At 41.3% G+C, this 13016-nt stretch overlaps 1 protein-coding gene across 2 annotated transcripts in view; it reads left to right on the top strand.

Annotated features, from left to right (window-relative positions):
* The window catches only part of Dpp4 (dipeptidyl peptidase 4), a 79114-nt gene that overhangs the window by 29402 nt on the left and 36696 nt on the right, over window positions 1–13016 (top strand). For both annotated transcript variants that reach the window (XM_087900008.1, XM_087900007.1), the window contains exons 6-10: window positions 2492–2544; window positions 2653–2725; window positions 3432–3552; window positions 7134–7294; window positions 8753–8865. In XM_087900008.1, the coding sequence (XP_087756134.1) occupies window positions 2492–2544; window positions 2653–2725; window positions 3432–3552; window positions 7134–7294; window positions 8753–8865 (521 nt within the window). The remainder of the gene's footprint in view (window positions 1–2491; window positions 2545–2652; window positions 2726–3431; window positions 3553–7133; window positions 7295–8752; window positions 8866–13016) is intronic.

Genomic DNA, 13016 nt, shown 5'->3' with positions numbered 1-13016 from the left:
CACCTGCCATTGTTGCTTTTGTTATCTGGTTTTTCTCAAAAAAATAAAACAAGTTTAGAAAGCAGCTTGTCTGACCTCATAAAGTGGAAACTTTGGATTCCAGGGTAGGAGATGCTGGAGCTTAGGACCTTAAACTTGGCCTTTCTTATCTTTGCATCTTAGCTTCTGCTTTAGGGAAGTCTTTCTCCCATTCTCCATGGCCATCATCCACTAAGAACCCAGCTTAAGGATCCTCTTTCCGACAGGCTTGATCCAGAGCCAAATTAGAATTGCACATTTTCTTGCCTGCCTCCATTGCTACTCTTGGTACATCTTACTGTGATTTCTGTATTATAGTTCATGTTCTCATGTTCCTTGCTCAGGTAGGATCTTTTTAGTGGGAGCAATATCTGGTAGGTGAGCACACCAGTGTTTATAGACTAAGTAGATTGATAGTAGGTGAGCACACAGCGTTTATAGACTAAGTAGATTGATAAACCTACTTCATTTTATACCTCATGAGGATTTTGTCATGATGCTGAGGTGATCTCAGTCTTTCTTAGTATTTCTAGACTTTACCACACCTTTTGGCTTTGGGAAATATTATGTTTAAGGTTGCCAAGAAACAAGCATGGGGTGTGTTGAAATAATCCAGGATTCAGGAAAGGAATGTATGACTTACAAAAAAATGGGAATTTAATAAATAGGTGTTGACATGAGGGCGTAGGAGAGTGAGAAGTGATACGTGGTAAGGTTAGGAGGCCTGGCCTGGCTGCATCTCAGCGCTGCTGCCATGTAGCCAATTTCCTCCTTATTGACGGAGCTTGAATTGTATTGTAGTTTGATTTCTGAAACAGTACTGCATGGTGTATACACAGTTTAGCTATCTAATGAGAATAAGACTCACTTTATTGTGCATGCAACTGCTAGATAATACAAAGGTACACACAAGGAATTTCAAAAGTATCTTTAATTTTATCCACAAACACATATAGATGCAGTTTTTCATGAATGTGAGGGTGTGCTCATACAAATCATATATCCCCTATTTATTTTTGCTTAGTTTCCTATAGCCTAGCATATTTCTCTATGTATTTTCTATTAATTAATATAATGTTATGAAAATATACAGGGTTCCTTTCCTGTTACTGCTTGCCCTATAGAAATGGAATGTGAGATCCTAGTGCTCCTGTTTCCAAGTCATAGTTCTACATCCTGTCTCATGGTCCTTTCCTAGTCTTCTCTATAAACATCCTGTACTGGAGAAAACCCATTTGGGACAATGTAGGCGCTGATACTGATGCATCGGTATGAATTCAAGTCTACAGTTCTCCATTGGAGTCCTTTGTGAATTGTGACAGTGTATAGTATGTATCCAACACTGAGGAGTTCTAGGGATGAGTGGTCTCACTGTGACCAGTCCCATGGGCTCTACCTATTTTATCCTCCCTAATACCAGTCATTACTATTTCCATAGTTTTGCCTTTTCTAGGAAGTCACACTGTTAGTTCAATATGTAAACTTTCTGACTGCTTGACAGTTTTTTTTTAAACCACTAAATGGTATTCTATTGCATTCTATATCACAGTCTGTTAATCTATTCACCCATAATTGAAAGACGCCTTAGATGCTTCCAAGTTTGGACAATTCTGAATAAAGTTTCTGTAAACATTTACTTTTACTTATTGATTCCATATGTTTATTAGATGTAGGACTATATCAAAGAAATTTCCTTGTTTCTACTTTTTATGACCTATTGAAAAAAATGTTCATAATGGTCTCTCAACCTTTTAATGATTGTAAGGTCTGTTGTGATGTCTCATTTCCATTTCTGATAGCGATTTCTTATTTTTCCATTATGTTAACTATATCAAGGTTTTAATTGTCTTATAGACCCAACATTTGACCATGTGGAGTTTCCCCACTGTGTGCATCTGCTTCAGACTCGTCTTTCTTCTTTCTTTTTAGCTACCTTGGATTTAGTTTGCTTTTCATTTTCAGCTGCTTGGCTGTTTAAAATTGAAGATACACATGTGTTCATCTTAAAATATATTTCCAGATAGCTTGAAAATTACAACTCTAGATAGTTTCATTATCATTGCCCAAAGCATTAAGGATACCTCCTTGTCCTCACCACTGACAGAATCAAAAATCTAAATATTTTAGAATGTGGATGTGGGTGACAGGTGAAAATGTGAGTTTTTCTGAACAGACATCCTTACCGTACTATGCTCAGAATAGTATCCCTCAATATTAAAACTAACACTGTGGTCCACAGAGATCCTGTGAATGACCCATGGAGGAGGGGATGCAAAAGCGAATAAAGTCTTCATGACACTGTACTAGATGATTTCAAGATACTTTCAATTCTGAAATTCTAAGAATTTAAGGAATGATAATGTGTGTTGAAATTTGAACTTTATTCAATAACCTCTTATCATACCCGTCATCTTGAGCAAATGGTCGACCTATCAGGGTCACAGAAGACTGAGATGCCTGTTTTCTGTTGCAGCAATGGAGGCACTCCTACACAGCTTCATACAGTGTTTATGACTTGGATAAAAGGTCAGTGAGTTCTCCTAATAAGACTACAAGGCTTTTCTGATGTAATTTTAAAGGCTATCTCACAGGGAGTTATTCTTTGGGCATTATATCCTCTTATCTTTTCTCCAGACAGCTGATCACAGAAGAGAAGATTCCAAATAACACACAGTGGATCACATGGTCACCAGAAGGTCATAAATTGGTTAGTACATTTCTCCTGTTGTGATAAAAAAGTTGGCTGGAATTTTACATAGGCAGATACTACTCAGCTTGATATAAAGTAAACACTTTGAAGGCCCACTCATTCATTATATAAGAAATATAGTGTCATTATCCAGAACAGCATTTTATTAGCACAACAAAATAGAATTATTAAAAGTTCTAGGAATCTCTTATAGAGTTGTTTTTTCACTGGCAAAAAAAAAATGCTTATTAAACTCTTTCATTCCCCTTGTGCTTGGATATTTTTGAGCCTCTCTTCAAAATCATTGTAGATATATCTCCTGTTCTATGGTCCTAGAGGAATGTTAGAAGCTGAAAGGAATTTAAATAGCAAGATGGGGTGTGTTCTGTGGCTGCACTTCCCTCTCTAGGAATGCAGCTACATTCCCTCTAACATCCTAAGCAAGAAGCACAAACATAAATCATCTCATGTAGGTTGTGCCGACTCTTCAGATACACCTTACCATTTACACAGTGGCAGCTGCAAGCCTCCTTGCTCACCACGTTAGGAACTTTTTATTTATTATTACAAGATCATGGATTGTGTGCCCATAATTTAGGAATGAGGTTTCTACTTAAATAGACCCTCTGTGGTTATCCTCTTATTTCCATAGTAGTCTAAGATTCCAAGGTAAGACCTACTGCAATGTGATTACTGATATCAATATGCTTTATCGTCTTTTTAGGCATATGTTTGGAAGAATGATATCTACGTTAAAATTGAGCCAAATTCACCTAGTCAGAGGATCACAACGTCAGGAAGCGAAGATGCAATATATAATGGGATAACTGACTGGGTTTATGAAGGTAGACACTAAATCTCTAATCAGAAAGTTTACAACTTCAACTACTTCAACACTGATATACTGAAAACCGGGGGCGTTTCAGTATGATTCAAAATAAGTTGTGCACTTAAACATATTGTGGGATCTCTTTGGGACCTCACAGTGACACAGAACACCGAACTGTCCCTCGTGCTTGCCCCCATTGTCTCACAATGCCCTGCTTGTCTTGGTTTTCTACCACAAAGGGCCTTTCTGTGTTGCTTTGTCTAGCTTTACCATGTCCTAACAGCACTCAGATTAATATCAAATGTTTCTCCAAGGAGGCCTTCCTAGCCCAGAAGCTTCCAAGGAAAGTGAAATCTTCCACAATATTAAAAGGGAGATAACTATTGTCTGCAGCAAAATCTTCCACAATATTAAAAAAAAAGAGATAAATATTGTCGGCAATTGTCAAATAGAAGGAAAGAAATTGCTTGCTTTTGAAAGGATTTGCGTTCATTCAGACTAGCCTGGTACGAATCATGACTTCCTGTTTTTAAAGAAAGCAAAAATAATTTGATTTGAAAAGTTAAGTAAAAAAAAAAAAACTTAAAAAGGAATATTCTGTCTTTTAGGATAAAGAGATTTAGGAACTATTAAGAATGCATTTTCCATGTATTGGTTGCCAAAATAAAGGCCATTTTGAGGCCGTTCCAAATAATTCACAAGGGTGCCTCATATTTGCTGGAAAGACTCATCTTTATTTCATCCTGTTATTTCTTCTTCAAAGTTAAAACATAGTTTAGCTCCGTGCTTTCCCCTTGATTCCCACTCAGCCAGAATCAAGTTAATTTAATGTGTAACACAGGACAACAAACAGAAATAAGATCAAGAGAAAGACACGTTTCTATTGCCCAGGAGTAAGTGTTTGATTAAAAACCACAATGCAATGATAAGTTCTTTAAGTGGCAGACAGCCTACCACTGAGGGTCTTCCAGGACCTCCAACATGGAGCAGGTTCTGCCTCCTTCCCAACCTGTGGCTCTTCTTAGAAACAGCTGGGTGTCGCTGAGGTTAGAATCTAACCAACCCAGCCCATCCTCTCTCGGTAATTGTAACAGGAGGATTTCATCTGACTTGTTCACAGAGGAGCCACTGGATGCAGACCAATGTCCTCCCGGCCTCCAAAGGAATACACTTTCACTACATTGTTAACTAGAGAAAAATATTCTTTGCATTACAAATAAGTACGAATTTAAAAGTGGCCCCAATTATACCTCTTCCAGTGTCTGAAACTGATCTAAAAACTAGAGCCATACCCTAGTTACAGCGTTGTATAACCTTGCAGGTGTGTTGTGGAGGAGAACCAGTAGACAAAAGTTCTAAGGAACGAGGCATGAACTCAGCATATGAAGGATTTCTGATGGGAAAAGTTTTGAGTTAGAGTCCTAAGGCTCAAGTTCTAGTTCCTGGGTAAAGCATTTCACTTAATTTACCTCAGTTTCCCTCCCTATAAAAGGGTTTATGAGCAGATTCTTTTAGGAATCTCTGTGAAGACCAAGTTGAATGTGTTAATAAAAAAATCCAAATCACTACGTAAATGTATTCGGGTTTGAAACCGTCAGAGGGAGAGAAGGCTGCCACACCAAGGGCTAGCTAGGGTTTCTGAAGAGACAGGTGTGAGCTGTTTAATAAATACAAGATGGCAGGCGTGCTCCCAATCCCGACAGGTCAATTCGTGGTTCTGTTAATAGCTTTGCGATTTCAGGTGATTTCTTTAAAATTCTTTTTAGCCCTGTTTTGTTTTCATCAACTGTAAAGTGGGTTATAACAATGAGTGCCTGGTATAACAAATGCCAACCATTATCAATTCCTGGCACATGGCACCCGTCAAATGTCAGCTACTCACAAAGACGATTGTTACATTTCATTACCGCTACTCTTCTCCGTCCTGCAGCTGCTGTTGCGGTTACTGAAAATGTATTTTTCGGAGGACTGGAGCAATGGCTCAGTGGTTTTTGTTTGTTTGTTTGTTTGTTTGACTTTTGCAAAGGACTGAAGTTCCATTCCCAGCACTTACCCAAGCTAGCTTTCAACTGGCTGTCACTCTAGTTCTTTCAGGGATCGGCACCTCTGCCTCCTTAGCTACCTTCACTCGTGTGTGTGTGTGTGTGTGTGTGTGTGTGTGTGTGTGTGTGTGTGTATACATAATCTGTGTGTGTATGTGTATACACTGTATATATATATATATATATATATATATATATATATATTACCCACATACACAGAATTTAAAACAAAAATAAATATATTTTCCAGCTACCTTCAAAGAAGTTTTAGTTATTCAAAAACTAATTGGCATACATAATTTCCTAATCCTTAGATTCTAGGATCTATGTTTTGTTTTTTTTTAACTTCCATGGTGATGAGATAAGTGGATTGGAACTTTCCACTGTCTACCTGTATGTTTATTGGTTTGCTATCATTGTAACAAAATGCACATTTTGTTATATTTTAAAGGAGTAAAAGTTCATTTTGACTCCTGGTTTTGGAGACACTATTCATGTTCACTTGGCCATGGGCCACGTTGCTTTACTTCTGTCTCAGTGTGGCACACCTTGGCAGGAGTGGGTAGCAGGGTTTCTTCAACCCATGAATGCAAGGAAGCAAAGAGAGAGGAAGGGCCCGAGATCCCAATATCCTTGTCATGGTCACAACCCCAACGATCATAGATCATTTCAAGAGGATCCAGACATCCAAATCATCACCACTTCCTAGCAGCACCACAGCCTGGAGACCCATACTAAGACACGGGTCTCTGGAGGGAGTCCAGATGTACATCTCCTATCGGCGATGGAGACTTGGGCATTTTAAGAGCCTGAGTCAAACGTCCCATGGATAGGCCTCATCATAGTCATCGGGAGGAATTGCCTTTGTCAGAGATTGAGATGAGTCCAACAATATCCTTGAGAGCTGTACCTTTCCTACCATTGCCTCTATCTTTTATCCCCTTCTCTATGTATCGGGGAGGGGGCTAAGGCAGAAAGTTTTCAGTTTCAAGGCTGGGCAAAAGAGATGTCTCTCTGTAGGGGTCTGTGGAGTGCTCTCCATTCTAAATCCATCCTTTCCACACCTTATTTGTGCCAGAGTAGTAAACTCTGGGCACCATATTGGTTTGATGGCCCAGAGCTCCGCAGCACCCACCAGTACCTCGTGGACTCGGTAGAAACTCAGCCCAGTGAGGGAGAGCATGCTGGCGTGTTGACTGAAAATTAGAAAGGAAAATCAGCCTCCTGTGCAAAATTTACTTTTGGTATGTTTTGAGGCATAAATTTAGAGGATTATAAGATAAAGAAAAAATATAGAGCGTTTATCCAATACTGCATACTAAAATATTCTAAAATGGTCCAATGGGTGACTTATTTTTACGATCTAGATGCATCCTTGGAGGTCTCATTTTTATTCATTTGTATTACTTTGATTTTGGAATCTCAGCAAATGCGAAATGGTTCATTAGTTGAACTCTGCTATAATTACTAAAGCTAATGAGAACAATATTTTGAATGCCAAAGCCAATTTATCAGCTTTCTTGTAACAGAACAATTTATGTCTTTTTTTTTTCAGAGGAAGTCTTCGGTGCCTACTCCGCACTGTGGTGGTCTCCAAACAGCACTTTCTTAGCGTATGCCCAGTTTAATGACACCGGAGTCCCACACATTGAATATTCCTTCTATTCTGATGAGTCACTGCAGTATCCTAGGACTGTGTGGATTCCATATCCGAAGGTCTGTGCCCCCTTCCGGGTACTGGTTCTGTGATTTGATGGGAGGAGAATGGTTGCATTTAATCCCTTCCTGCTAATGAAAATATTGTCAGTCTCTCTTCAACAGCTTGCTGTGATTTCTCTTGCTGAAGTCAACAGCATCTGGCAATTTTAAAGTATTTTTATTATCCCAGGAAAGAGTGTGATTTAAGGTTTTGTAATTTCTCCAAAAACTTTAAGAAATGACAAGCAGAAAAAGATGGTGAAAATGCTTTTGAAAGAGGTAGGGGAGGGGTAGGAAATGCTTGAATGAAGGAAAAGAGAGGCTGTAATTGAATCAGAAGCTCGTCTCATTTGGAGAAGTTGGAATGAGCCCGAATTGAAGTTGCAAAGCCTGGTTATATGTCAGGCTGCGTTACTAACTAACAGGGTACAGTACGGGATGAGTCTCAGTGGCTCTGGTACAGGTTTGGCACTAATGTGAGTTTTTCATGTCCTGCATTTGTGATAGTCGTGTAACATCCAGGTTTACAAGGTTGTTCCCCGCTGTCCACGAGGTGTGGATTAAAATCAAGGAGTTTTGTTAGGCAGTAGAAGCCAGGAGAGGGCTTTAGAAGGGAGCCAGGAATTCTTCAGTACCATAATAAAAACGGCCACAGCGTCGTCTACGGGAAAAGCTAACAACGTATTTTTTTTGCCATAAATGATACGGAAAAAAGGAATTTTTATTTTTACCAACTCACTTAATTTGCCTTATGAAGATCTGCCATTTTAAGAATGGAGAGGAAGTGAAAAGGAAAAAAGATGCTCCACTAAATATGGAGATGTGTTTTCAGAGAATGTTATTTTTTGATGAGAGAAACTGGGGGAAAAGGCTGCATAAAACATTCTCTAAAAAAATCATATTATTTCTAACTAATCTGTCAATAGAAGATCTATGCGTACATTTTTAAAGGGTTTACAGACTTCTGTCACAATATTGACTGCTGAGCACAGCACATTAACCTGGACTTGGAGCGAAGTTGACGCCTGCTTAATTAGTCCAATTGGCTCTGGGCTCAGGCTGGTTTTCCTGGGGGACTGAGCCTGTGATGGTATACAAGTGATAGCCACAGTAAAGCCACCAAACTCTTTTGTCCTATGGAACCAGGATAATTTGGCAAATGATACCTTTGTCTTCCCTGGCACAAAGCACACAGATCATAAACAAACAAATATGCATGATTTAATTATGAGTGTTTAGACCTTCATGTTTTATAAACACACACATGCACACATGCATGTGCACATGAATATATATTTTCACCTGAACACATAAAGGGTTTTCCTTATATTTATTTTATTTCTATTAAATTGTTTGACAGTGTCCAATTGTTATAAATCTATAGCCCTAAATCAAACATATAATGCAGTTTAAATTTATGTAATGATGAGGCTTTAAAAAAATCATTATCAACTCTGTGATTTTTTTTTCTCCCAGGCAGGAGCTGTGAATCCAACTGTAAAGTTCTTTATTGTAAATATAGACTCTCTCAGCTCAACCCCTAGTGCAGCCTCCATCCAAGTCCCTGCTCCTGTATCCGTGGCGACAGGGTAAGACACTTCACCTGAATCCTTGGGTGTAGCCAGTTTCCTACCTGCTGGGTAGAGAGTTTCAGGTACAAACAGCAACATCAATCATAAAATCATACTGAAGCACTAATTCGTTCTTTTATCCATCAACTTCCTGTTGAGACTCTTCCTGTTTCCAGACTAGGCAGAGTTCTAATGATGGGCATGCACAATGAATAGGGCAGGTGTCACTGGGGGAGACAGACAATGCCAGGTGGACAAAGAGATATCAGTCTGAAATGCCAGATGGTAATAAACGTTGTGAATAAAGCCAAGGTGGGCAAAGATGTGGGGCCTAGTTGGGGTGGGGGGGTCAGAGGAGAAGATGCAAGGGTAGGGTGGACTCCCTTTGTGGGATACCCTCTGCGTCTACTACTGGCAGAGGAAACCCATAGTCTTGTATAAGGTATGCGCTGAAACATTAGAGATAGTACAGGGAGGAATGGAATCTAGCAAGGGAAATCAGAGGGTGGTGCATAATAAGGACCATGTGGGGGTTCTGGCATGGCAACATGCTCTTTCCAGGCAGGCTGGTGGTGCCCACTTGCGACCTGCCAGCCTGTAAGCAACACTCATCTATGAAGAAACTCATGGATGCCTCCCAACGGTAGTTTAAAAACTTTTCAAAAAAGAACTGAACGCTGATGAGGTACCGTCTGCCCTGCAGTGTAAGACCCAGAGAAATGCAGAGAAACTGTGGGTCACATTTGGGAATCCCTATAGTTGATTATCCCTCATGATGTCACTTGCTTAAATATTGTTTGAGATCCTGCCACCAAGTACCACTTGACCTGAATAACTTTTCCTATAAAAACCAGAGCAAGTATAATTTGCCACGTAGCTCTTTATTTAAGGCTATTATTTATGCAGGTTTGGCTTAAGTAGCAACTATTATGTGATGAGCGCACACTGTGCACTAGACATGGGTGTTAACACATGTTCTCTGTCATTCCTTAAGTTGTCTTAAGTAACTCTCTTCCCAACAGCTATTATGATGTGTCTCTTATACCGATAAGAGAATGAGGTCCAGAGGTTATAAAAAAAGACCTTCACCTTGGGAGGACCTGTTTAATCTGTCTCTCTGAATGATGAGGAACTGTCTTCTCTGTGACTACAGCTGGTGCCCTCAGGGACCCAGAGATGCCATCAGGGCAATGGGGAGAACTTTGTTCTCCTGAGTTGACACTATCAAGCTGGGTGCAGGCTGTACTCTGTGCTCAGTAATTCACTACGGTGTTTAGAAATACCTGTATGAATTTGCTTATCCAGGCAAGATATCTTATCTGTAAAAATTTTAAAGCCAGTCATTTTTCCTGAGTTTCTTCCAAGGTCTAAAACTATACCCAAAGGCTCTAAAATCTGTTATTTGGTTCAACTCACCAACCTCTCAAATGATGAAAAAGTGTGATTTACAATCCCAGGTATGCAGAAGGGGGTCCTAGACCCTTCTAGCATTTCTAGTCAGGGAGATATAGCAAGTTTTCATATGAATTACTAGGGGAGAGAAGTGACAGAGAGATGAGCAACAGGTTGGAGGCATTCCAAGTTGGTGAGGTGGGTTTTCCATGACCAGAGGGATCAAAGAGACCTTCCTGCAGAATATGCACTAAAGGGGTTGATTGCAGCAGGACAGAGGAGAAGAAGGTGCTGAGCTGGAGCCCACAAGGCATGGGAGTGCATGAGGCTGCCCAGGAATAGCTGAGACATGCCTGCTGCAAGCTGTAACTAAGACCTCTCTGCAGAGAGATGCAGCTCAGAAAACAGTCTCATTTACTACCAACAGTAGAGCTTATAAGTGGTTGACAGATTTTTTTTTGAAGGACCAGAAAGCCTTTATTTAAATGAGACATGATAGTGTGGTACACTTCTAGGGAATCAACAGAAGATGGCTGCTTGTGTTGGACAAGCCTCTGTCTTGCCCCCACTCCTTCCTCTAGGTTCCTGAAAAAGTAGAGAGATCCTGGGGAGGTCCCCAGAACTGTGAGAACTCCACTGACAGTGAGCTGGGGACTACAGAGAGAAAATAGTTTGCTTAAATCACACAGCAAGTTAGGATGGAAAATGGGAATTGGGAGGAGAGAAACCTTTGCTTACTGAAAGAAAATGAGGACATGGACTTGACCCCTCCCATGGATGGTTGAGGAGAAGAATTTTATTGTAGATAAGAGGGAGAGAAAACAGTCAGAGTCATCAGGAGGGATTCAGAGGAGGGAGAGAAAAAAGTAGGCTGAAGATGGCCAGCAGACTGAGGGGCAAGAGAGGAAGAGAAGAGAGAGAGAGAAGAGGGGAGAAGGCCAGTGAATCTAGAGAGGAGACGTAGACCAAGAGGCCAAGAACAGAAGATCAAGGGATCACGTGGCCAAAAAGACAGGTTAATATAGGTGGAGATGCTGGGGAAAGGGAAGCTTTTGGGCTGGGGAGCTTTAGGGTAGGGGGCGGGGTGAGAAGTGCAGGGAGGTACTGTGAAAGACTTCCCAGGATTCTTTGGGACCTGCCACTAGAACAAAACGAGTGAATAGTTAGATTTAAATATGCTGAGCTACTGATCCGCCCTTAAATTCTCGTTTCTTCCTCACAATGCCCTGCCCTGTGGCATTGCATCCAAGGTCATTTTACAGATGATGTAAACGAGTGTTTCTTGAAAAAAAAAAAAAAAAAAACCTTCCAAAGCACAACGGGAAAGTGCTGAGCTTTGAGGTCTTAGCCCCGTCTAAGGACTTTGAGTTTGCTCTTCATGAATTCATCGCCTTACTTCTTCTTCCACACTTCCTTAAACCAAAGATTTGGTAAGGGCTGCCTCATTGGCTGGGGCTATTCTGTGTAGAACATCCATCCATCCAAAGAGTTGTCTTAGGGAACGCCACAGGGAAGTGTTGCTCAGAGAATCTCAAATATAGCTGTGAGACTCTGGGTTCACCTGGGGAAAATATTCTCGCACTTGATGAGATACCACTTCCTGGTCTCAGTAAAAGCCCCCTCAGGACCAAGGCAGTCCTGACAAGCTATCCTTAAAGGGCATTCATTCCCTTGGGCCATGGTTTCCTCTGTGACTTACTAGTGTACTACCCAGCAAGCTCAGCCTCACCCTTCCCTCCTCTGCCCAGATCTCCTCACCTGTTTCTGTCAGCATACACCTCCACTGAAGAGCTTCCAGCAAGTGGAGTTCTATTAGTGGATGAGCCTGGTTTGTGTTCTTGTTAGGAATTAGAACATGAGACAGGGTGAGCTTCTCTACCCCCCTCATAAACTGAGACTTAAAGCTAATTAGGTCATTTGAACTGTTGGTGTGCATTGGCGACTCATAATGAGAAACTGAGAGCTCAAAATATTTGAGAGAAAGTAAGATACAGTAGGTATAAGGTGAAACTCCTAACTTTTTTTTAGAGTTGTGTTTCCAGGGCCAAATGAAGCAAGACGAGGCGTGTGGGATAAGGGCCGGTTTTGCAATAGCAACTGGTGCTCAGCAGGGTGACTGGGACACATTGTCTAGTACGGTTTGTAGAACTGAACCAATGAGAAGCTGGATGGCTGAATGGGTGGATTGGTAGAAGAATGGATGGATGGATAAGAAAGATGGGCTTTCCAGGTAATAGTGCATGTGTGTGGCACAGGAATGAATTTACACAGCCATCTCCAAGGACAACTTTCAAAATCATCCCACGCACCAAGTCCCTCTTTTCTCCTCCCTCCGACTGTCCACCTGCAAATTCTGTAAGCTAAAACTACAGGCCTGGAAAGGACTTGTTAAGTGAGGTGACCCCCCTCCTGATACTTGCTGGATGGCCTCAGGGGCCCATCACACCCAGCTTGTGACTTACCCTGCCCTTGTTCTCCCTCGTCCCAAGGGACACAGTAGATAAAGACTCCCTCTATCTCTCTGAACGCTGGGTGACCCTTGGTCTGCACACTAGTCTCTTCCAAGCCTGAGGCTGCCAGGCAAGGGGTAAACTGGGCTGGTGTTCCATCCCCACCCCGCCCCCGACCAGCAAACTAGTGACACCTGTGAGGAAGCAGACAAATGAGGGATTGTGTTCTACACAATGCTGTTCCCCTCAATGCGGCTGCATCTCACCCCACCCTTCCCTCTCCTCAGCAATCTGTCAGTGGACCCGGCAGGGTTGGCATCCCTATCA

The sequence above is a fragment of the Myodes glareolus genome, chromosome 21, assembly GCF_982192425.1.
Source record: "Myodes glareolus chromosome 21, mMyoGla1.1, whole genome shotgun sequence".
Taxonomy (NCBI): Eukaryota; Metazoa; Chordata; class Mammalia; order Rodentia; family Cricetidae; genus Myodes; species Myodes glareolus.
The sequence above is the reverse complement of the archived record's forward strand: the minus strand, read 5'-3'. Positions and strand labels throughout refer to the sequence as shown.